The 25,563-nt window shown below is 38.8% G+C and overlaps 2 protein-coding genes across 5 annotated transcripts in view; one reads left to right on the top strand and one right to left on the bottom strand.

Annotated features, from left to right (window-relative positions):
* Positions 1 to 21,086, top strand: part of MAP2K1 (mitogen-activated protein kinase kinase 1) — a 41,146-nt gene extending 20,060 nt beyond the window's left edge. For 3 of the 4 annotated variants that reach the window (XM_075159732.1, XM_075159728.1, XM_075159730.1), the window contains exons 3-11: positions 265 to 411; positions 3,600 to 3,677; positions 4,214 to 4,265; positions 12,600 to 12,724; positions 15,636 to 15,843; positions 16,306 to 16,370; positions 18,065 to 18,126; positions 19,145 to 19,190; positions 20,172 to 21,086. In XM_075159732.1, the coding sequence (XP_075015833.1) occupies positions 265 to 411; positions 3,600 to 3,677; positions 4,214 to 4,265; positions 12,600 to 12,724; positions 15,636 to 15,843; positions 16,306 to 16,370; positions 18,065 to 18,126; positions 19,145 to 19,190; positions 20,172 to 20,285 (897 nt within the window). In that variant the 3' untranslated portion in view covers positions 20,286 to 21,086. The remainder of the gene's footprint in view (positions 1 to 264; positions 412 to 3,599; positions 3,678 to 4,213; positions 4,266 to 12,599; positions 12,725 to 15,635; positions 15,844 to 16,305; positions 16,371 to 18,064; positions 18,127 to 19,144; positions 19,191 to 20,171) is intronic. The other variant, XM_075159729.1, reaches the window with a different exon arrangement.
* Positions 21,087 to 21,997: 911 nt separating this feature from the next.
* On the bottom strand, positions 21,998 to 25,489 carry SNAPC5 (small nuclear RNA activating complex polypeptide 5). Its single transcript, XM_075159734.1, has 3 exons — positions 25,338 to 25,489; positions 24,780 to 24,869; positions 21,998 to 24,173 (listed from the first exon to the last, which is right to left on the bottom strand). Exons 1-3 carry the CDS (start codon positions 25,425 to 25,427, stop codon positions 24,063 to 24,065), a joined length of 291 nt encoding a protein of 96 aa, XP_075015835.1. The 5' UTR covers positions 25,428 to 25,489; the 3' UTR covers positions 21,998 to 24,062.
* Positions 25,490 to 25,563: the final 74 nt, after the last annotated feature.

Raw genomic sequence — 25,563 nt, 5'->3', positions numbered from 1 at the left:
CTGTATTGTACTGTTTTCTTTTCCCTTTGCCACTAAGAAAATAAGGATGGATTGCCTTTCAGTTAAGTCGTAGAATAATTCTGGTTGGAAGGGGCCTCAGGAGGTCATGTAGTCCAACCTCCTGCTCAAAGCAGAGTCAGCTATGAGATCAGAGCAGGCTGCTCGGGGCCTTATCCAGCTAGGTATTGAAAACCTCTCTGAACAACCTGTTCCTTCTGAATGGCGCTTTGCCACTAAGAAAATGATGAGTGGATTATTTTACAGTTAATTCATCTAGAGATCAAGCCAGCTATTCGAAACCAGATCATTCGTGAACTGCAAGTTCTACACGAGTGCAACTCTCCATACATAGTGGGCTTTTATGGAGCTTTTTACAGTGATGGAGAAATCAGCATTTGCATGGAACATATGGTAAGTACATAGAAATCTGTCTTAGCTTGAAGTTATTAACAGACCATTAATACAAAAACCTGAGTGTCAACAGGACTTAAGTTAACAAAGTAGACCTTTCTGCATGAATAAAGAATCAAATACTGTGTTTTGGATTTACTCTGCAAATCTGAGGCTGGGACTGATATGATCTTTTTTATCCCTTTCTACAGTATCTGCTGTTCTGTAGAAGTCTAAGCTGGACAAGTGTAGTCTTCCAATTGCTTCTCCTTTATCCATGGTCCTTTTTGTTTTGTTTTATTTAAAAATATTTACCGAATTCTGCTACTTAGACATTTGTTCTGATTTTTTATGCAGAATGGACTAGATCACTCTGATACTACAGCTGTGTAGTCCTTAGTAACTATGATAATGAGAATCTAGTTTATTCTTATTTAGAAGAATCCATATTTTGTTTCCTTTTTTTTCCCCCCAAATTTTACAGAAAATGCAAGCGTAATGAATAGTGCACAGGAAGTGAATAAGCCCGAAAGGATCTTTATACAACTTTTTTAATGCCAAAAATATTTTTAACTGTGTTTCTTTTTAATAGAAAAGTACACGTTCTTCTCAGCATCTGTTTGCCTTTCTCTAACCATATGGAGCCAAACACTAAAAGTAAATTTTCTGTAATTAAAGGTCAGTCAAATTTTTTGCCTCGCTTGGTTAGTAGAGGATGTTTTTAACAATATGAAATACAATAAATCTGAAGACCTTTTTATTTTTTCCCTGAAAAAACTGTTTCTTTGGAGAGGAAACCTTATTTTTCCTGGAAAATACATGTGATTGTTTTAATGCTTCTCTGGTCTTCTCTTACGGAAATTTTTAGAAGAAATCGATGGTTGCCTAGGAACGAGCGATCATGATCCAGTTTTTAAGCATGTGCTAGCCGAATAGAAGGTGTGCATACCCCAAAATACAAATGGCTATTGGGAATTATAAAGAAGTTAGTTTCTCAAAATTGAAAACAATAATGAAAAATAGGAAAATAGATGTTAAAAATGACTGTCTGGGCATCGTTTCAGAATACATTATTAAATGTCACAAATGTGCACATCTGCAATTGCTAAAAGAACGTGTATGTTAACGCATGCCAAAAGAGAGGTGGTGGCGGCGGCATATAATGATGTGTAGAAATAAAAGGCCTAAAGAATCTCAATTTATTTGTCAATGAGAAAATTAACAGGAGCTATCAGGGTTTGCAAGTTCCTAAGGAGGGAAGGATATATCTGACAGTAGACATATCTTCAATTTAAGAGAAGGCAGTATGAAATCTGGTGTTTCAGTGCTGAATCTGGTCTAAGTCAAACTGGATACAAGATTTTACACGTAGAACAATTGATCAGTAAGATACGAAATAGAAAGAGAAGGCGGACTATTTAAATTGTAGTCTTAATTAAGCTGTTGGCTTAATGCAGATCGTTAGGTGGAAGTTCTTGGTCTCCTCCTGGATAAAAGATTAGATGAGAATCTCCATTGTCTTTTTTGCACATATCTTTTTTTTCAATTACTGTCAGTCAAAATTTTTATTTTTAACAGTGAGTTACAAAACATAAGTATGAATATGAACCAAAAGTGGAGGTGGAAAAGGCATGGAACTTGAAGACTTGAGTGTTTGGTATTTTTAGGTACATAAATTCAAAATCAATGCATAACTTTGCTTAGCAGCAGGTGTTTAACAGGTGAAAGGATTGGAGTCTGCTCCTGAAAGGCACTGAAGGTTGCAGCCAACACTAGGCAATTGAGTTGTATTCAGCCTCTTCCAGGATTGGAGCTAGTCCTCAGGAAGGGGGGGAAAAAAAAAGTGTTTTTTTCCGATGTGAAATCTTTGTTAATATACTGGTGTCTCAGCAGAGACAGCTGTCCAGAAATGCAGACTGGTTATATAAAAGATTTATATAGACATTTTTTTCTGTTGGTATATTTTTAATCGTGTGGTGTATGTGGGTGTGTTTTTTACAAAAATACATGATCAAGTAAGTATTTGTATACTTTCCTTCTCATAAGAGTTTTAGATTTTAGTCCTTAAATAATAAAACTTTGCATTCTGGCTTTTCTCTTTACATGTATAAATGGTGATGAACACTTCCAAAGGATAGGTTAAGGCAGAAGGCAATTACTTTCTCAAGTTGGATTTTTGTCTCGAGTACTGGGAGATAGCAAATGCTGGTCTGGACAACACGATACTGTTTTTTAATTTGAGAAATAACTTTCTAGTTTCTTCTTTGATTGTATATTCTCTATTCTAGAGAATCTAGAACTTATGCACAAGCCTATTGTTGAATCAGTTGCTAAAAATAAATAGCATTTTTTACAGTTTTCTTTCTCAGAAGCCCTTAGCAACAGTGGAATACATTTGACTTTGCTGGGGGCTATGTGTTCATGCATTCAATTTATTTAACCTAATAAGACTAGCAAGACTGTTACTTACCATGAAACTTCAAAAACATTTCTTCCTATTTTCGTTCTTTGAGAGCCGTGCCAAATCAACCCTCCATCCTTGGAAGTTGATGGTCACCCTGGATATGCAGAACTAAGAGAGGGCCAACTTTCTCTGTGTAGGATCTCATCTGGGGGATGATGGGACAGGGATCTGGGTTTAATTATGATCATGGGGTGGCACTGGCACACATTATATTCAGGAAGAGAACTGTCTCTTCCAGTGTGATGAATTTTCATGCTTGTCATCAGGATCATAAAATCTTCTATGCTTCTTCAATCTTCCTCACTCTGTCTTTGGAGGGGGAGAAAGTATCATGTGATGGTTGTGACAAGAAAAAAGCAATGCACATTAATGCATGTTGCATTGGTCTGAAAGCTACAGAAATCTGTAAAATTCCTAATGCTTGGTCAACAGCTGTTTTGTGGACAGTACTTCCTTAACAAGAGCCAAACCATGGAAATACTAGTATGGAAGTATCATTGTGTGAAGTGTTTGTTTGAGTGGATGTTATTACTGGCCAAATGTTTGCTTAAAATAAACATAAAACTGATTGATTCCTGCCGAGGAGTGATTTTTTTTTTTCAGATATGCACCATAACAATGTTAAATCAAACATGAAAAGCAACATTTTTTTTTCTCACCAAATTTAGGCTTCAGACTACAGTCCTGTTTAAAATGTTTTAGAGTAATTTGATTAAAGTTTGACTATTCAAACATTTATTACTAGGATGGTGGTTCCTTGGATCAAGTACTGAAAAAGGCTGGAAGAATTCCAGAGCAGATACTGGGCAAAGTTAGCATTGCGGTAAGTATGCTCATAGCTCTTAAAGGCTGGAAATCGGTACATTTGTGTCTTGGTGTGGTAATGCCAGATCCAGGAAGCCGCCACTTCAGGACTGAAGGATGTGGGAGAGAGAAGTACTACCAGATTTTTAAGTGTGTTGCTTTCTTTTAAAAAGCAGTCTTTGTACATGTCATTATTTGGTAGCTCAGGGCATTAGAATGAGTAACACATTCTATTGTGTTTGCTTTGATTTTCTGCTTTTGTATCAGCTGATGCTTCTGGATAAGAACAGAATTAACATTTCATTAAAAATATTTGAATGTTACCTTTTCATATCTATTGTGAACAAGCTGTGTATGCAAAACTTCCAGTAAGGGGTTGGTTGACTCTGTTTTTCTAGTCTGAGCTTGAGATACAAATTAAAAAAAAATATTGATTTGTAGTGATTACATTTTAGGATTTCTGTTGTGTTGCATTCAGTTGGAATTCTTGTACAGACAAAGCATGTGCAATTATCTCTTCTGTTTCATAAATTGAAAACTTCTTTTTCTCTTTAGGTAATAAAAGGACTCACATATCTGAGAGAAAAGCATAAAATAATGCACAGAGGTGAGAAAATTTTACATTGTAACTTTTCTTGAGTATAATTTTTATTCAAGTTAAAATACATGCTTTTTCTATGATTGGTTCTTTATGGTTCAATATGACTTTGGTTCGGAGGGTTTTTCTCAGGTTGTGTAAGGCAAACTTTTTTTTTAATCCAAATGTCTTACTATGACTATCATGCATCTTCAACTTCTGCTATCTTACTGCAGCTTACCTGGGTTTATAATCCATGCTAAAACCCGGTATGCTTGTATTACACGTGCACACAGAATTTCTGTCTGCAAGTTCTGTGTTTGAAGCTGCTTGCTGCCAGAGTGATTTGGCTAGTTGGGAGCATGTGCTAGAGCTGGGAATCTAACTTGAGACCAGAAGTACTCCCTTTGCAGTGAAGATAGGAATATGTTGAAGGACCTGAGTGATTCAATATCTGTTTCCTTTAAATAGCAAATAAGTCTTCCTGCATTTTCTGAGAATGCTTTTTCAACACAAAAAAGTACATGATAAACTTCTAGGTAAACACAGACAGGTACAGAAGCAGAGGCTGCAGTCTTGGACAATACTATGTACTGAAGAAACTCTCAAACATTTCTACCTGCAGTAGTGGCACTTGGGCCAAGTTAACTATTGCCTTGTAGCTGCAGTGAAGATATACCCTGTCTAGTATAGTTGTGGGCAGTAACCTTCTTAGAAATGTCAGCACTTGAAATGAGGCCGTATGTATGGAGGTAAGCTCTTCATGTAGTTTCCATTCCTATACTCAGCTAAGAGAGAAAGAGGAGCAGAAGACAGTTAAGATAAGATACCTGTGAAGGGGGTTTTGTAATGGCAAATTAACTCTTTATGAAGAAAACTGCATTAAAAAGCATTGTCCCACTGTATCTATTTCTTCATTGCAAGTGCTAGTCTTTTGATAGTAACAGATCTATTAAGTGTGACAACAAAATCTTTGGAGAGATTCACAATTAAAACCTCTGACCTAAAATTAATTTGGCAGTTCAACACTCGTTACTGCCATTAAAACTTTTAAAAGAAAGTCACTATTTCTACCAGCTGTCTTATATTCCCATGCTATTTATAGACATCTATCGTGCAGAATTGCATCTCTTTTATACTTAAATGATTCTAAAAACATGGTGAAGCTATGTAAAAATGAGTGTCGCTTATACACTCCTGGGGTCTTTAGTTACTTTACTGTAAAATAAATTCCATGCCTTATTTTTAGCTTATAGTTGCCCTTTTTAAAATCCAGCTCTTTCATTAATCTGTTGCATGTTCCATTAAACAAAAATGACACTTGATACGGTAAAGTAATAAATTCCATTATTCCTGATGTGAGTGTAAATTGAAGACTGGAGATGAAGCATTTCATGTTTTTGTTTGAATGGTGCTATTCATTGCAGTGATCATGCAATATGCGTAAACCATGCCAACTGTTCGGTGAGTTTTGTACCGTAGGAAATCAATCTTCAGATTATAAAAATATCTTCATCAGACACTAATATGTGTCTGAGTTTACATTTGTTGGCTGGACCAGAAAGAGTAATTAGCAATCCTAGTTTATACAATTTGTTATAGGATCAGCTTACACATGAAATAGACTATGTTTATTACACATTTCTGTTGCTTTTTTTTAACAATCAAATATAGCTCCCTTCTGGAGAAAGGAGGCTGGAGGTAGACACTGTAGAGATTTCTGATAGTAGTTGTGAAGTCATTTGTCTCTGTTCAGAGCATAAGGGAGACTCCTGGAAAAGAGATCATCTTATTTTAGGGCTTACTGGAAGACTGACTGTTGTATCTTGTAAGTTTTCAATTCAGCCACAGCAGTGGTTTGTTACCTGGGGTTGGTTGCTTGGGGTTTTTTTTTAGGTTGCTCTTGCTCAGCTGGCTGCTGAGACAGTAATTTTTTTTTTCCCCCCAGTTTTACAATCTGTAAATCTGATAAATTCAAAATAAAGCCCTTCTGATCTTGTGTAAGTGCAGCTTAACCTCATAGTGTTGGCTACATCAGAGATTACACTTTAAGTGCATGAACCAACAAAAGTTCCTTTTCTATGTTGCTTCCAGTGTTACTAGATTGAATGTGCCCTGCAGTGTAAAATTCCATGTACAAATTGTGGTTTTTATTTTTTCAGCTCAGTTTTCATGCTGTGTGCTCTGATGACATCAGGAATATGTGACCTTGTACACTTTTTGCAGAAACTGTCGTTGAAATGTGTGACATCTGATAAAGTGGGAGCTAAAATGACATTTTTGGAAGTTGATCAAAGCTAGTGCTAGCAGCTAAGAGGAAAACCAGTGAGAACAATGTTTACATCTCTTGACATATGGAGACAAACTTGCTGGCTCCTATCTTTGATACTGTCCACCAGTCTGTCTGTTTTACAGGTTACCCTTTGTGCGTTATTTGTAGAGCTCCACATGTAGGTTGGATCTCATTTATGAGCTGGCAGACTAGGCTAAGTTATTACAGCTTAGCATCTTAGTTGAGGAGGGCCCTGGTTCAGCTTCCTGCATGTCAGATTTATGAGCAAGATGATGTCCTGCAGTGTGAAGTTCTCTTCTGGAGGTTGACTAATGCTCAGCTGTACACTGGCTGTACTGTTGTGTGGTACTCTGTGATTAAGGAGGGACTGGCATGTGGAAAAAACGTAATACGTAAAAAGTATGTAGACTGAAATGGTGTCAGTAGTGTTTAGTGTTGTCAGAACATGCTTAGATAATGCATGTCTGAATGTTAAACATGGCTTCGAAATGCAAGAATACCATTGTAAATATACTGCCTTCTCTGCTATTTGATATATTAGATGCTTGGCCTTTTTGTAATTAAAAAAAAAAACCCCAAACCTTCTTACATTATAATTTTACTTACTTTCTTAGGCTTTTTTAATTTCTTATGTGTTAAGGACTCTTAGAGTCATATGGCCTTGGGTTAAGGATGCTACCTAGTGAAGCCAGAATGAAGCCAGGTCTGTAGTATAAGAATGGCAATATATTATACTTGTACCGCAGGTGAAGCTTTTTCTGGCAAAGTTACGCTTTGCCAGACTGTCTTTTTCTTGGATACCAGCTGAAATAAATAGTAATAGTAAAAGCACATTTCTTCTGATATAACTGGGTCACTATTATTTTGGTGACACAGCTATAATAGTAGGAGATTTTATGGTTTACTTTCTCTAGCCCCTATAGCTTGCCCTCAGTGATTATCTAGCACTGCACTGACATAGTGTGACCAACATCTGACATGTACTGTTTGTTCTCACTCATCCTGTTCCTGGGGAAAAATGTGTGCAATTGGTGGGCTTGGCTTAGTAAGGTTTTTTGGTTTTGTGTTGTGGTGAGAGTGGGAGACTTAAAAATGAATAGACGTCCTCACTAAACATGAGTATGTAGCAACATAAGGCCAAAAAAATTTGTTCTTAAATCTGAAGAGAGCAAGGCTTGTGATAACGCATTTTCAGGGAGGAATTTATTCCATTACTGTGTTTTATTACTTGTGTGTGGCACAGCAATATCAGCAAAAGTTTGTAATATTGACCTGGCCATTGAGATTACCAGGAAAAGTATAAGTATGATGCTATAAAACATCTTCTAACAGTAAGATGCAAAATGTGAGCTTATATCTTTTTATTTAAAAAGGAGCTGTTTCATGTCAAAACAGCTGTATTGCCTACCCAGCAAATAAACACACCATTCTCAGTATTTTTGGTTAGGTTTTGTTTTTGGTGAGTTGTTTTTTTTTTTTTTTTTTTGATGCCATGTAATGCTACAAAATAAGACTTTGGAGGAGGAATTTGTGTATGGGATCCTTCCTTTGAAACTCATAGGCATCCAGCTTGTTTTTTGGTTTCTTGACTAGTCTCACCCATTAATGTATATTTTATAAATCAAGTGTTTATGTCACTGGTTTTGTTCCACTGTATATAAATCTGGGGAAGAAAAATCAGTTTAAATCAAGTCAGGGTCTTCAGGTAATGCTTTATTTGTCCAGCTTTTAGTGTTCTGATGAACTGTCCAATAGAGTAAATGCATAGACAACAGTTGAAGATGACCTATTTTTTTGGGCTATGCAACCTCATCAAAGTACTATTTTTAAGATAAGAGATTGAGTACTCTCTTTGAGTAGAGAGTGGTGAGGGTCTGTATGTTGGTGTAGTTGATGGCAGTTGAGGGTGGTTAGTGCAATTGAGATTTTGGCATTAGTGTGGGGCAGTAAAACAAAGGACTTACAACATCACCAGAGGGCAAAAATTCACAGGAGTGTCTTCCAGGGTAAAGATTCCGTAAGGTGTTAATTTTTCCATAATTATCGGCAGAAGCTAGCACGCAGCGTTCTGAATGCAAGAGGCTGCTGTTAGCCAAATAATAATGCTGACCTGAAAGAAAATAATAAAAAAATAAATCAGCAAAACTTGGTAGTGACGCATTTACTTGGATTGATCAAGAAGTAATGACAGTCAAAGGACTGCAAAACACCAAATCGAATACGGTAGCTGCTCAACGTGAGGTTCAGCTTAAACTGCTTCCATGCACAGATGTATCCTGGACTAACTGTGACCTCTGGGGAAAAGTATTCACTTGTCATTACAGACACCTCAAGGAAGAAGTCATTAGGGCTTATTAAGGAAGGAATGGAAAATATAGTCTTTTTATAGACTGTTAGCTCATCTGGACTACCGTGCTTTGTTTTGGTCCTCTCTGAAAAGACATGATAGAAATTGCAGAACTTCTGAAAGTCAAACTGGTGGGATACGAAGCAGGCACAGAAAAGGAAAGGGCAAAGAGCGTGGCCATGGTAGATATTTTCATAATATCTCCTATTCTGTTAAATAAAGGTATTTGTAACAGGGAATGGCACAGAAAATGCTACTTCTGTGGTCCTATTTACCTTTGTGGTTAATACCTGAAGGCACTAAATGACAAGGAAAGAAATGTCCTGTAACTAATTACAAAGTGTATTGCTGCAGGTTATTAAGACACAAAAAACATTTTGCTGTGTTTTATCTCTGGATGAATAAAAATCCTATAAGTTAATCAGGACATAAATTTTAGTTCTTTTTGAGCACAGTCTGCAGAGTAACTCTTTCTGGAAAGTCTCCTCTTGCATAGAAAGTGCTTTGCAAGATTTCTGAACTCCAGTTGCAGCCAGCAGCTCCAGAGTAGGAGGTACCACACAACCGGAGTGCTGTCAATGGTCTGTTCTAGTGTGCTAGTTTCTGGAGTATTCTCATGAGATCTTACCTTGGGAAATTGATTGGAAGATACCACTAATGTGCTGCAAGACAAATATGTTCTCAAGTGTCTGGCTACTCATAACTTCTGTACAAAAGAAATTCTTGCCTGATGGTGGTGTTATAACGTCCGGGGCCACCTTTCTTTCAGAATGAACTAGGTTTGTGCCTGGGCGGGGAGAGCAGGGCTCAGGCAGAGGAGGCATACCTCTTACAGAGATTACAAGACATCCTGTAAATCCTGGAAACTTATTTGTATTAACTAGCTCCCTTCTCAGTGTCATGAATCCATCCCTCTGGACTGGCTAAGGACTTCTCTAGAATTGCACAGCTCTGTTTCTGGATTGTCTGGGATGATGGAATGTCCTTTCATTTTCTTTAAAACTTTAATACTTATGTAGCACACTTGGTCCTCCTTTCTAGATTTGTCTGTTTCTTGCAAGTTACAGAATACATTTTGAAGGATGCTTTGGCGCTCCTGTTCCATTTGGCAATACAAATCTCTGGTTTCCAGAGAAACTGCTTAAGCGCTCAGACACTCTGGAGTTAAAAATAGCATAGCATGCTACATTTAGAGGGGTGGAAGGACAGCAGCGTTCCAAACATCACACTCTGATCACACTGAGCGCCTTGCGAGGAAAATGAAAATGCTCAGGGAAAGGCAAGCTTTATATAAAACTCCTGTGAGGAGTCATGGTTTGCTGTGCTATTGTAAGAAAGGCACACTGTGGGATTATCAGCTAGAGAAACACTGAAGGTAAAAAATCCACAAAGACCAGGTGGATGCTAGAGCACGTAAGATGCTTATAAAGAGAATGTCATATGGTTCACTGACAGTGGAATGCTAATGTTATTTTTTGCCATTTAATTATGAACATGAAGTATTCATGAGCTGTAGAGATAAGCAAGGATTTATGTCTTTGTTCTGAATTGAACTAGTAGATGTGCATAGATAAGCAGTACAAATCTAAAGGCCGTATCTGTAATTTGTTCAGGCTCTGCAGTGCTTCCAGTTTATTTTGCAAACTTTTTTTTTCCACCTTGCTTTTACATAGAACTCTAGGTGCAGATTCCTGTGTAGCTGGGAGTCTCTAATCTCTGCTGCCTGCTTTGCTGCACCAACATCTGCTTGTTCTTTGTTTTTTGGTGTTTTGTTGGGTTTTTGTTTTTTCCTTGCTGGAATTTTAAACTGATAGGTCAAGCTCCTAGACTGGATTCTTCCTTTTCATTGTGAAGCGTGCTTGTGCTGAGGTCTCTAGTAGTAGTCAAAAGTTGCACAAAGGAGGTAGAACTTGCAGAAGGTTCAGCTGTCTGCCCAGAAGGCCTCTAAAACCTCTCTTGACTGAAGACCTGCTCCGAGTTAACCAGTGTGTAACATTCTGTTTCCTGCCTGGTGAACAGCTCCGCAAACTGCCCAGTACCTCTGCTGTGCCTCTATTGAGGAGAGCGATGTTATAAGCCAGTTTCTTTCCTAGGGATGGGGAATTAAAAGTAGCATACACAAAATATGTGCCTATATTCTTCCCCCTCTATAAGGAGGAAGACTGTACCTGGTAAAAGCAGCTGGGATCCTCTGTGTTAAGACCAGGGAGTAGTTTGTGTTAGATCACTGTGTGGATTTTCTACGGGCTGATGCTCTCTCCAAGTAGGGTGGACAAGCTGTAGGCTCGCTGTCCGGTAGCTGAGCCTAGAAGAACTTCTGTATACACAAATCATCACAAAACACTGTTTGCAGTGTGCCTGGACAGTTTCAGTCGCCTAGAAAGGTGGTGTCAGGAACCAGAAAATGTAGCCACAAGTTCCAAAAGTAGATAATTTTATTCAAGCTTTGTTTTGTTCTTTAAAAAGGGGCTGGGGGGAGAAACAGCTAAAATGTAGTTTTGTTTTCATTTCCAATCTCCATGGATCTTGTTCAGTGAGGCATAATCTTCTGCATGGAGATCTTTTTTTCCAGTCATGAGGAGTCACATTAGTATCATCTTTCCAGTGACATCCCGTTGACGTCACAAACTAAGGTCAGTTCCTCAGTCACTGAAATGAAAGCTACCTGGAATATATTTGTGTATAAAAGTGAAAAACAAATGAAAATACACTACAGACTATAGACTTCTGGATCTGCTCTTGAATAGTCTAAAGTGAAATTCTGATAGGCTGAGCTGATCACTTTCTTCAAAACCAATTTTTTTCTTTTTTTCTGTAGCATTACTTTTCAAATGTGAGCTGTTGATTACTTATCTCTATAATGCATTGGTAATGACCAGCTAAGCAGCAAGGTATAGTAAAAAAACTTCTTACAGCTATAAAAGAAATACTAAATAATTGTTCTCCGTACCTTTGTATTCACAAATAGCTGTTATTAGTTGCTTAGCTACCAGTGACCCTTATTAAATTTCCATTTAGAAAAAGTGATGAATTCAAAATCTCAAAGTATTTTAAATGCAGCATTTCAATAATGGGATAATTATTTTTTTCAGAGCTTTTTAAAAAAAAAAAAACCCCAACAACAACAACCGAACAAAACCAAAACCACCCAGCACCCCAAAAAAATCCCAAACAAAACTCAGAACAGCAAGAACACACTCCAAGAACTGTTTTGCTATAGGATGATTTACGTTTATGTACACATGAAGATTAAGTTAGGGATGATGGTGTGGCTGCCGAAGTTCATTGAGCTTTGTAAAATAAATATGTAGGGCCTCTTTATTGATTATTTCTAGGCAAAAGAACATCATTAAAGAGGAGTTATGCTGACATACACTTTCAAATTTATCTCAAATGTTAGTCATTGCAAGGAGGATTTAGATGCCCAAACTTAATATTTGAAAGCCAAGAAACAGAGTGAAATCAAAACTTAAAACTAACAGCCTTTTTGCATGTGTAATTTAAAAAAATTCTTTTTGTTTAAATAGAGAGCCTGTGAAATGGGCCTCGGTAGGGAACCAAATCTCTTCTCTTGAGTATTACCAGAGAAGGGATAGAATTGTGTCATAGTTAGAAGGGAAACAAAGGGAGACATATGGTAATTCTCACCTTTCATGTTACTTTCATTGTCAAATTTCCCATTTTATCTATTATAAATATAAATCATCCATTCATTTTTTTCCAGATGTTAAACCATCTAACATTTTGGTAAACTCTAGAGGTGAAATCAAGCTTTGTGATTTTGGTGTCAGTGGACAACTGATAGATTCTATGGCAAACTCGTTTGTTGGCACACGCTCCTACATGTCTGTAAGTACAGATTTTACAGCTTTGAGTTTACTATACGTTATGGTAGAGTTATCACAATGCCAGTAATCAAACAAGAAACCAACTATTGCCGTTACTACTGCTGTTCACAGTTCAGCGCTTCCTGCATTCCGGGAATATTCCAGTATCGTATCAGATGGTGTATGGGGGGAAAGAACTGTTGCAAGAAAAGCCAAGCAACTTGGAATACTTTATAACACTACAAAAGAGATGCAATTGCATCTACATTGCAGAATCCAATCGGTTAATGCATTTGGATTTTGTATACATGTGTCTCCAAAAAAGCCCAATATTTCTAGTTTGCTTTCCTTATTAAGTGTGGTTCTCTTTCCACTCCAGCGTTTTGCTGCAGTCACTTACGTAGGCAAGCTGCTGCCTCGCTAATGATCCTGTTGTGACCGTTCCCAGGAACCCAAAACGGCTGCAGCAACAAGAGAAAGCATTGGCGTGGCTAGTGTGGACAAGGCCATGGCAGCTAATCTGAGACTATTTACAGGGTGTTCTTTATTCCTGTATATGAGGAATACCTTGAAACTTGCTCTTCAGAGGAACTCTTTGCATTGTGTGAAAGTCACAGTTAATGGAAATAAGATCTCTTTATTCTAATGTACTCATCTTGTTCAGCATACAACCAATTAACTCATACAATCAGAGTGTTCAGAGATTCTGCTGTAGGACTGAAACTGTGTGGGCTTAAACTTAAAGGATAAAAGCATAATAATGCTGCTTCTGCTCAGCATGGGACCTGCATTTCAACAAGTATTCTTCATCAATGACAGTATTCTCTTTTTTTTGTCATTTAATACTGGTAACATACTTGAAATAAAACCTGGCTTATGTTCCCACATACATCTAGGGGCTGTTGCTAATTAGCAAAAAAAATTCACAGCTCCATCTCTTCTGGGCCCTTGACATACTACTGGCTTTCCCTTTTTCTTCTAGTAGAAGGAATGAGAGTAAAGTGCTGTCTACTTTCAGTTTTCCTCAATTTATTGTTTCTACCAGACTGAGATTTAGCTTTGCTCTCTGTCACCATATGTCACAGACCAAGCCATAATGGTGATTTTATTTATTCTTTTTGATAGTACCTGAAGTACCTTTTCTTGCAGCATCTTCCTTAGCATACTTTTTCAAGTAACAGCTAGAGAATTGTTATATGCCAAACAACATCCTGTTCTACCAAATGAAGTTGTGTACAATCAATAATGCTTAACTTGAACATACTTTCTAGATTTTAATTATTTTTGTGTAACTACTACCGTGTGTGTTTCCTGCTTTTTCTCATCCACTCACTTCTTCCTTTATGCTTACATTTTATGAAAATCTACTGTGTATCCCTTTTTTGGGGCACCTTTATCCACTGTTCAGCAACTGTGTAGTTTATCCAGATGGCTTTGGAACTAGCTGAGGTGGGACATTGGAGAAGGCTCAAATATAATCTCAGTAAATGTTGCAAAACTAATTTAACAAAACCCATTATGGCAGAGGGAAGGGACTTTACAGTAATACTGCATTCTTATATATTCTATGAGAATAAGTTTCAAATTATATATATTTTTCCAAAAGATGCATATAGTCAGGCAAAAATCTGCACTGTTTTTGTAAAACATGACCTTGATTTTTAAAAAGAGAACAGAAAAGCAAAGTGAACGTTTTCTTTGAGAAGTCTTAGTAAAAATGGATCCAAGGATGATGTAGATCGATGTATTAAAAATTGCAGAAACCATCTTCAGCATTTAGCATAGTACCGATAAAGCAAGCGCAAAAACTAAGCAAAAGGCGTTAGTTAAGGACTAACCTTATGTTTTAGTTCTTTAGGCAGAAACAGAAGATGGGTACACTGATCAGAACTGAGGATCTTTGGAGCAATGTGATTGGGGTATCCAGATACAGTTTTAATTATCATTCAACTTATCAAAAAATCCCTTACCTAAATACCTTTCCCGTGTTCAAGTCTCCTAAGAACAATACAAAATATATTTTTAGCTGAGTCTGTTGTCTTACCTGCATACATTTTCGTAATACTTACATTAACATGTATATGTAATCTATCCAGAACTTGTGTGTGTTTGTGTTTGTCCCCTTCTAATTTGGTTTTTCCTGAGGAAAAATTTAAGCCTGTTGCATTTTTGTTTGTCAGGCCATGATGTGCAAGTCATTAAGCTGGCAGAACACATGTCTATCTTCCCATCTTGTATGTATTTTTCAATCATTGTACCTCCAGGAAAGGTCTGTGCCCTGCATAATACTTTATCGTTCAATTTGTATGTTACGTTTTATTATAATTTCAATGGATTATAGAGCTCAGCAGTTTATTTAGAAATTATTTGAATATGGATCTAAAACTGCAGTGTGCATGTATGTAATAGGCCTTGTATAAATGCATTTCTGCTATAGAGAGCTATCAGAATGGTGTCAGCTGAGAAGTGTCACAAAGGACAAGATTATTCCTAGAGCACCAGGTCACTTTTGGACCCATATAGAATCAATAAAGTCACCTTCCCTCTTCTTCCCAAAGCAGAAAACCAAGAACAGCTTCTCAGGGAAATGAGGTGAATCTTTATTGCCCGTAGTTCCGTTGCTTTCTTGTTCTTTAATTATCCCATCATTATGAATAGTTGCAACATCTAGATATTATGTTAAAGTAGTAAACCAGCAACATAATAGCATCATTTTTAAAGAGCCTGAAAGTTATTTACAGTGGTGGTATGCAATGTTTTTGGAACTCCAGATGAGATATTTAAAGAAAAAGATCAATAAGTCACTCATTGGAACGTGTCATACTAATAAGTTGGGGTTTCATCATTCATTTTATCCAGGCTATTGCAAAATGCAGGTTTTGGTTTTTTTCCTTCTTGTTACAATACTGTCTTCTCTCCCTTTTTTTTTGTAGCCGGAAAGACTACAGGGAACTCATTATTCAGTGCAGTCGGATATATGGAGTATGGGATTGTCGCTGGTAGAAATGGCTATTGGCAGATACCCGATTCCTCCTCCTGACTCTAAGGAGCTTGAATTAATGTTTGGCTGCCCGGTAGAGGGGGATTCTCCAGTCACCGAGACCTCGCCCAGGCAGAGAACACCTGGTCGACCAGTGAGCTGTAAGTTACAAGAATCTGCTAAATTCTTTTCCAATACCCTTCTCTGTCAGCTTAAAGGTCTTCCTTATCTGATACTAGTTTGCATAGTGTGGCTTTAAACTTCCAAAAAATCAGGATTGTATTGGGCACCTGGCTCAGTCTCGTTATGGGGAGGTATCTGAGTTTGAGAATCAAGGACCAGAGATCCTTTTGTTGATAATTGAGCTGTTCATGAGCACCATTAAGATCCTATTCTGTTGATAGGGTTCATCTCTCTAAGATGCAATGCTGATCAAAGTACAATAGGACAATTCCTAGTGAAGTTAATGGTTTGGATCAGACCTGAAAACAGTGTCTCTTTGCATGAAAGTATTACCCTGTTGCTGTTTCACTTTTTTTCCTATAAATCTACTGGGTGCTATGTAAGAATAGAGTGCATGACTATTAGCTTCTTAAAACACCTCTACCACAATTTGTTCTCAGCCTATGGACCAGACAGCAGACCCCCAATGGCAATCTTTGAACTTCTTGATTACATCGTCAATGAGGTAATCAACTATTTGCACTTGTGCTAATACAATTGTAAATTTTTAAAGCATTCCAGAATTTGAGGGGGTGTGGGGTTAGTGTTAGGATAAGCCAGGTCTTCTGATCTTTTACTGCTGCAGTATGAGAGACACATCCTTGTTATGTGTTGGCTTGATTTTTAAATTATTCCCAGGACAATTTTAGTTCATTTCTTTGCATCATTTAAGTAAGTTTATGGGTTTTCTAGCCTGGATCATGCAACCTGTTAGGACAGTTAATAGCAAACAGTATGATCAAGCATCTGCAAAACCGGGTTTTTGTTCATAAGACTAAAACAAATTAAATAATCTCATTTATAATACTGTATCTTTCAAATGACTAAGCTACAAGGCTAGTTAATACCGACTGGTATTTTAGAATGGATAGTCTGTTTCCAATATTTTCACAAGTGCTACTGAAACTCACATGACTCCACTGCTTGTGTCCTTCCAAACAAAAAAATGCATGCTCATGTTGCTATCATTTGTAACAGCTGGATAACATAATTGTTCCAGGTGAATGAATTATAAAGGTGTGTCTGACACTCCTATTTAAAAAGCACAGCTGGTGCCTAGGTCCCTGCAAAGACTAGCATTGCTTATGCTACTGTGCGTGTACTGATTAACTGCTTCTGTTCCTCGTCTGTGTGCACAATTCTCTCATATTACAAACCTATTTTGCATATTACATAACACTTAATATGACAGCACTAACTCTTGAAATAGAGTTAGCATTGGATTACTTAAGATACTGTGGTCCTGCTCCTGTAGCATCGCTGAGGAGGTCAGTTTAAGCTGAAAAGCTGCAGTAATTGAGAACTTGGCAAGATTATCTTCTGCCACCTCTGCTGTAGTGCAAGCGATCTTCCGCATGAGCTGCTACATGCAACAAAGTCTGTACTGTGAGTCAGTGAGTAACTGAACGCAGGCCACGTCTCAACTCTGTACATACAAGTAGCCCAAGTGTGTGCTTGCAGGACCCATGGTGTAAGAATGAAAACTTAACTCTGATCCTATAGCAAATGTCATGAGAACAAGACAATAATACACGGGTTTATATAGTACCTCTTCTTTCTTTATAAGAATTCTTTTTGAATTCAGAACCTGAACAATCTCATTCCCTGGGACAGAATATTTAGATCAAAAGGATTATGGAACTAATGATGTGCAGGGTATCTTCCCTTTCCCAAACTGGAGATTAGTAGTGAGGAGAATAACACAGTGCTAATTACTGCCAGCTGCTCTGAGCCTTCTTTAATGACGGCTCAAGGCTGTGTTAACCCTGTTCAGGTGTGTGTATAGGAAAAAAAAAGCACAACAAAAAACACCCCACACCATAGAAACTGTCTCTGGTCTGATTTATTACTGAAACACCTAAAATGCAGCAGCTGTGAGAGTAATAACCAAAATTAGTCAGTAATAAACTCAGCACCTTTACTTTTATCAATCATGTGACAGCACATTCTTTATTCATATGCATGGAAGCTGAAATCTGCCTGACATTTGTTTCAGAGCTCTGCTTTGAAGGAAGGCCTGGGTAGTGCTAGGGCTTTACAGTTTTGCCCAGATATAGGACATGTAATTGGTAGATCTCTGGGTAGATTGTGCATCATCATGTATTAGTTATGCTGAATGACTGCTGATTTTTTTTCTTTCTTTGTTTTTTTTTTTTTTAGCCACCTCCAAAACTGCCCAATGGTGTGTTTGGTTCTGAATTTCAAGATTTTGTTAACAAATGGTGAGTATTTTCTCTATGGCTAAGTTGCAAAGGGATGCATTTGGGATCAGCCCTGCTGTCTTAGTGTATCAATAACTTGGCAATTAGAGTCCCTACTTGTAGGTCATGGCAAATGTGGAGTAATTTCAATTAGCATAATCCTCCTTCTCCAACTGTTAATGTGCCTAAAGGTCATTTTACAGACACCAGCTTGACATCATATGCATCCAAAGAGAGCCCCAAAGCTGAGAGATGTTCCCCTTGTCAAGATATGATCTCTGCTTCTGTATGCAACTTAAATTAGTACTTTATCAGCACTGAAGACACCGTAGTACTTACGGACTCTGATCATACAACACACTTCTAAAGGAGGATCCTTACTTTTAAGGGTAACCTTCACAGCATTCTGCAGTGACTGTTCCGTATGATGCCGAAGTCTTGCAGGCTCCAGATGCTTTTTTCTTTGAGTGCTTCACTGAACTAACATCTTTACCACACCAGTCATTCTCCCATCTACTTACTTTTCCAAGTGTACTTCAGTGATACCTGCACTGAACCAGTATATTCAGTGCTAAGGGAGGCAGTTCATTACAGTTTGAAAATTAGTTTATTTATTAAAAGCTACATATATTTATTTACTGTTTCCAAAAGGAAGAACAGTAACACAATAGCTGTACTTGATACTGAGGTTGAAAAGACTTGGGTAAAAGAAACCTGAGGGATAAAGCGATTCGTATTGTTGAGTTTTTGTTTAAATGGGAATTTGATCTCTCCAGCTTGGTTATAGACACGCACTCCTGCCCCCACTGAACAGCATCAGACAACTCAGGGTTTCATGCCTAAAACTATACCTGTGAAACCTACAGAAGGGAATTGCTTACAGGCCCAGATCTGTGTTTGAGAGGCACTACATTACCTAATGCTTTTATCTAGAGTGGTATCTTCTTGGGACCAAAGCAGTATACCAACCTGATATAACTTGATCTTTATTTTTAAAAATAATAGTATGTAACTTGTGTAATACTTTCTGTTTTCCTAGTTTAATTAAAAATCCTGCTGAGAGAGCTGATTTGAAGCAGCTGATGGTAAGTGAAAGTCCTTAACTTGAACTAAGAGCACTCTTCTGTGCAGGTTGGGTTCCTCAGCTGACCTGAGATCAGGATCAGAGCATATAGCCCAGAGACAAGCAGCTCAGACAGTTTCAGGGGGGGCTGCTTTTCTGATCCAGAGATCAAGGGGCCTTAGGCTTTCACACACTCCTAGAACAGGGACTGCCAAGGAGACCAAAACTGGTGGTTTTTCAAGTCTGTCATTTGATAATTACAATTAGTATAGACCTAATGCTATTAAATTAATTAACAAAAGAATTCTCTCTCTTTCTTGGGTTTCTTAGTCAACAATAAAGTGTATAGATTATTACTTCTAAGAGGAAGAAAGAACAAAATTCCACATACCTTATGGACTAGTCAAATACACTTTTATCATCTTCTGTGAAACACAAAATTTGCCTCTCTCTTCATCAGCTTTGCCTTGCAAAATCTGTAGAACTACTAGACACAAACAAATCTTGCACTCTTTTTTCTGCATGAAATGACCTTATCAGTTTCAGTGGATCTTTCATGGCCTTAAGTATAATAGTAGGACTTAAGTTCTACTGCAGAAAAACCAAGTTTTCCCTGGCCTGATCCTGCTATACAATAAGGGCGCAAAATGCAATCAGACTCTTTCTACTACAAAAAGCCTTTCTGTGCACAGGCAGATATTTTTCCAGAGTATTATCTCAAGTGGCTGAGTCACATCCTTATCGCATACTGTGGTGTAAGTATTCTGCAATAGGCACTGTGTAGGCAGTATTCCTCTGGAATACTTTGCAATGTGCACATTTCGTATGCTGGTTATTTCAGTAATCCTGCAGAAAAGCTCTCCTGGTCACTTAATGTGGTTTGCCAATTTTATTGCTAGCTTGCATACTGAAAGTAAACTGGATTTATTGTATTTCATGTTATTCGAAATTATTATTTAACAGATTGAGTGCTTGAATAATAATAATCTTCTCCTCTGCTCAGATTCATGCTTTCATTAAGAGATCTGAAGCGGAGGAGGTGGATTTTGCGGGGTGGCTTTGTTCAACCATAGGCCTTAACCAACCAAGTACACCCACGCATGCTGCTGGAGTCTGAATATGGAAGAGCAAATCCTGTACTGTACATCTGTTAACAACAATGCTATTTTGGTCCTATTTCCTCAGCTTGTACCTGTTCAAACACATATTTCACCTCTTAAGGAAGAATGTCTTTATAGCATGTGCCAAATGGTTTTAAATTTTGTCATAAACTAATTGGTATTGTATTGGATTACATTTGTTTACTGACCAAAACGTTAAGATGTTTAAGTGCTTGCTGATTTTAAGTGATTATGGATATTCTTTCTTAATGAAAATATTGCTGGGGGTGTTTACCCCCAGCTTGTTTGAACTTTATCAGGATTCTTTGTAAATTGTTGGTACTTCAATCATGCTTACCTAATCTCCCACGCAAAAAGGGTTAGGGATGCTCCAAAACTGTATCTGTCGAGCATGCTTTTGCTGCTGCCAAACTGTATCTGAAAGTTAGGCCTAATGGTTCCAATGTTGCTGTTGTTTAGAGATCTCTCTTTCCAGGTAAAGAAGGCAAGAGCTCTGCATTTCTTGGAATGTTCAGGGCAATATTCTAATTGTAGACTTGTTCATATTTCTATATTTATTTTTAAAACTTATCATCATACTTGGATTTAGTGATGTATGTCTTTCTAATTGATTTTTAAAAGTTAGTTCTTGGAAGTGTTCTACAGAATCAAGACAAAGATCCAGGCAATTTGCTTTCTTTTAACCTAAAAATTCATGACAACTGTGTTTAGTGTCTGAAGTGTATGAAGATCCTCTATTGTTTTGTTCTTTCAGATGTTTAGCAATGGATTCTCTTAATAAATATATTATCAAGTAACTTCTTGAAGCTTTTTTTAAAACTCAAACTTAACCAAAGCCTTAATCCGAAGGTGTTGCTGCATTACACTCCCTTTTTCTATGTATTTTTCCACAACCATGCAACATCCTTAGTTCCAGAGGTACAAGATTGCATATGTAAAATGACAATGTGTGAAACAGGGCTGGAGTCAGTTGTCATGGCAGTGTGTTAATATCCTGTTTACCAGGTTTCTGTGGAATGTCGGAGGGAAGTCTGACTGCAGAGGTTTTGTCTGTGTAGTGCTCACACAGCTTGTACAGCACTTGATGCCCTGTTTGGTGCCGTAACCCACGGGGTGAGGTGTGACAGGCATTTTCCTAGGGCAAACCTGCATTGTGGCACAAAACACAGGAACGTTGTGATCCACCCAGCAGCGGGAAGACCTGCTTGCCTGCATCTGTCATTAACCAAGAGTGATTGTACTACACTGATTTCTTCAGCTTACTTTTCTTCAGAAGTTCAGCTTCTGTCAATTACTTGGCAATCTAATTGCTGTTGCTGTACAACAGAACAGGGAGAGGTGGGTACAGCTCTGTCCCCTCAGCACAAAGTCTTGCTCTCCTTTAACAGCCATGCTGAGCTATAAAAAGCCTAGCTCCTTGAAAGGATGTTTTGGACACGGAAATGGCTGAAATTCCTTTCCAAAAGGAATCCAAATCATTCTAGATAGGAACTTCCACTTGGCCAACAGTATCAAGTATCAGAGAGAGGGATACAATAGCCCTCAACCCATCAGCGGTAGGAAATGACTCATTGACACATCCAAGGCTTCCTTCAGCTTGTCTTCACTTGAACTTGGCTGTTGGGAGTAGTAACAAGGCTGTGTAGCATTTAATTTAAAATCTGTCCTGAGCTTTATATGTGAATTACACACACTACTAACACACAGAAAAACACTACTTTTTACTATTTGGTAAAGGAAATATGCCATATGTGAACAGCAAGTTTTTAGAGATTTAAATCCCATTTTACTTGTTTGCTCCACAGACAGCAATAATTTGAACAATGCAAGCACAGTTTATGTAGTAGGACACCAGGTAAAGAAAGTACTTTATTAGTACTTTATTGCAACATGCAATAGAACTGGTCTATTTTGATCCAAAAGCAAGCAAGGGACTCATTCACAAAAGGCAGCAGGAAGTACATCCATGAAAACCACTCTGGACCATGCTGGGGCCAAAGAACATTCTTCAACAGTCAGAATTACCCTTTGGAGATGAAACCCAGGAGCAACTACTCCAGAATGCAATTTCCCCAGAAGCGAAGTAAAGGCGGCAAGTGGTCCTGCTGCAACACAGAGCACTGTAACGTGCAAACAAAGGAGAGCTGGCTACTGAGCTCCTTACAAACCAGCTCTTCACACGCATACTTTCAAAGAATTATTTGACACTCCAAGCCATAACATTTTCTGCTCAAACTATTTGGTTTTTTTTACCCGTGAGTGTTGGGAAAGCTTTGCTGAGTCTTCTAAGCCCTTTCATTAAGACATCCAGGATTCTCAAAAACCAATTAGTATTTAGTGCAGGATGAAGCTACATTTACATTCCAACATTCAGTTTCTATCACCACAAACCAAGTAAGAGCCAAATAAACAATCTCTCCTCAAACAGTGGCAGGAACTCATTGGAGGTTGAATCACATGTTCTGACCACACCCAGGACACTTTTCCAAGTTCCTTTCCTGCTCATAAAAGCAAACTTCAGAAGACTATTCTATTTTCTCTGAGTGATGCCAAGAGCAAGAGCACCTTTAGATAGTAGTTGTGCAATGAAGAACCCTGGATATAACTGACTATTTTCCTAGTAAGAGAGTTGACAAAGTGGCTGAGTTAGAATATTACTTTTATTGTCTGTTTTTAATCAGCTTAACAGAGTTTGGGTTTCTGTGTTTTAAAACAAGTCTTTAAGAATTGATAAAAGAACCAGCTGTACCACACAGTGTCTGCGCTCCACGAGGAGAAAGAACATCATTGTCTATTGGTAAGAGCAGCACTAGCTTGTTACTATACTGTTAAAAGAAATTGTGGAGGGGACTTCACATCACTTTCCATTTTATAACTAAGTTCTTAAACTCCTCCTTGAAGCTCACTTGAAAGCAGAAGGTAGACTTGCATTGATTTATGAAGTTACTGTGAGGGAAAAAGAAAATAACACTAATTTAAAAATATTAGTTCCTTATTACAACTAACATGGACCAATTCTTACCGTACACTTTGTGGACAAATAAAAGGCTAATTGGCTGCTACTTTGAAAGAGCAAGAAGTAGAAAATACTTCACTGTTCCAGCCAGACTGACAGTACTTAAGAAGAGCACCAGTACTTAAGGAGAGAGGCCACCTCGTTACCACACTCAGAATTAAGTTGGCGGTGCAGTACCTCCTTCTCCCAATGTAAGAACGTCTACATCTCTATCACATTTACAGGGAGCGTAAGTCCAGTTTTCCACGTAACTGAGAACATCGCAGCTGAAAGCCTGGAGACAATCCTGGACGCGTCTTTTCTCGCTGCGTATCTTAAAATTCCCAGTTTAAGCAAATGAGGTTATAATATAATCATTGGTTCAGCAACCAGCCTCCATGGCCTGGTTTTATTTTTCAGCATCAGGAAATAAGAACAGGTGAATTATTGCTGTTAGTGTACACGTTAAATTAGTCTGACTTGATTAATGACTTCTCCCACCCACATATAAAGATGTAGTAAGCTACATTAGGTTTTAAATGTGGAACAAATTATGCTATGTATGTGTGCACAAACTTTCATTCTTTTAACATGAGAGTCAAGATGTGTCAAGCTTGTGACATTCATGTGTTCGAGTGTAACTTCCCTAGACTCCAAGAGTCTTGCATATCATACAGTTCATATCCATGTACAGGACAAAATGAGAATCGGTGAATTTTGTATGAATGAAGAAGAAATTCCTGAGTCTGTATTAAAAACCATCTCTGATTTTTTTCTCTCAAGAATCAGATTCCTCCTCCTCTTCCTCCTCCTCCTCTTCATGATCTTGAAGACTTAGGTGTAATTCAGTTTGATTGATAGCAGCCTCGTTGTCCATCTGCCCAAGAGTCTGTCACAATAAAAGAGTTTATCTTGCTAATTACCAAGACCAGCAGCGATACCGAATGCTTCTCAAATCACTATTAAAACTGTGCAGTCACAGCATCTTTTAGAACTCTCAGCACTGGAACTGTTGGCTGCACGAGCCCATCGCAGCGATGAGCGCCAGTTCTCCATGGAAGAGTTTCAACTAGTTCAGGCTGACCATGTATTTAGTAAAAAGTTTAGAGGACATCTGTACCTCCGTCCCCTACGATCAGTTGGCTAAACCAACAGTTAAGAGTATCGGACACAGTGCTTAATAAACAGTGAACTGAAGCTATGCCAAGATAAAGCAGGTATATCCCAACCTCCCTGGAAACAACATGCTGCTTTCAGGGACGGGAAAAGGCAAAACCCTTGGAACATAAACCAGCCACAAACCAAACAGATTTTACAGCTGAGCTTTTCAGTCAATGAGCAGCATAAACAAGGTCAACATTAAGAACTCCAGATGAAAACCGCCTGCAGAAACACCTACAGCCACTCCAATCAATGCAGCTCTCCTTCCTGTCCCTCCAGCCGTCACGGGGCAGAGCCAGTCCCTCTCTTTGCGCCAGGCAAGGACCTCCCTTACCTTTTCAGTCTCCTCTGCAATAGCCGACGAAGAGGCCGTTACGTTCTCCTCTCTGGACCTGATCATAGACTGCAGTGCCAGCTCTTCCACCTGCAAACAAGGGAACACAGAAGCCTTTGCAGTAATTATTTCCTGGACTCTATTTAAAGTATTAAATATTTAAAATGTAATTTTAAATATTTTTGAATAGTCAACAGCAGTGACAGCAAAGCTTTTAAATCACGTTCCACCACTCTTCAGGTTCAATACGCAGCAGGACGCTGGTGACCCCAGCACCGGCCGGGACACCGATGAGGGCTGTGTTTAGCTCAGCCTGTACTTTGTGAAACCGTTGCAGCGTCGGGATGGAAAAGCTCGGAGGCCCCTGCAAACGAGCCGAGCCCCCCCGAGCCGCGGCCCGGCGGCAGGCCGCCGCTCCCCCACAACGCAAGAGCATCACATGCGTTAAGAGAACAGAAAAGTGGGGCAGGCCCGGCCCTGCCGCTGCCCACGGCCGCGCTCCCGCACCCCGCCGCAGGGGACCGGTCCCCTGCCTCGGCCCAGCCGGTGCCCGCCGACCTTGAGGCGGGTGAGCTGGTCGTGCAGCGCCGCCTTCACCCGCAGCAGCGTCTCCTCCTCCTTGCGCAGCTCCTGCAGGCGGCTCAGCATCCTCCGCCGCGCCGGACCCGCCGCCCTCGTGACCGCGCGCGCGGGACGCGGGGAGCCACAGCGCCCCCTGGAGCGCGGGCGGAGGCGCCGCAGACGGGCCTCCGCCTGACGTCACGGCGCCGCCATTTGCACGTTT

The sequence above is a fragment of the Calonectris borealis genome, chromosome 11, assembly GCF_964195595.1.
Source record: "Calonectris borealis chromosome 11, bCalBor7.hap1.2, whole genome shotgun sequence".
NCBI lineage: Eukaryota > Metazoa > Chordata > Aves > Procellariiformes > Procellariidae > Calonectris > Calonectris borealis.
The sequence above is the reverse complement of the archived record's forward strand: the minus strand, read 5'-3'. Positions and strand labels throughout refer to the sequence as shown.

Bases quoted from the DNA above. Each gene is read 5' to 3' on its own strand.
- SNAPC5 (XM_075159734.1), bottom strand. From the start codon at position 25,427: ATGCTGAGCCGCCTGCAGGAGCTGCGCAAGGAGGAGGAGACGCTGCTG. The intron at 24,870-25,337 runs GTCGGCGGGCAC...CCTTGTTTGCAG, and splicing joins ACCAGCTCACCCGCCTCAAG to GTGGAAGAGCTGGCACTGCA. The intron at 24,174-24,779 runs GTAAGGGAGGTC...TTATTGTGACAG, and splicing joins TTGCAGAGGAGACTGAAAAG to ACTCTTGGGCAGATGGACAA.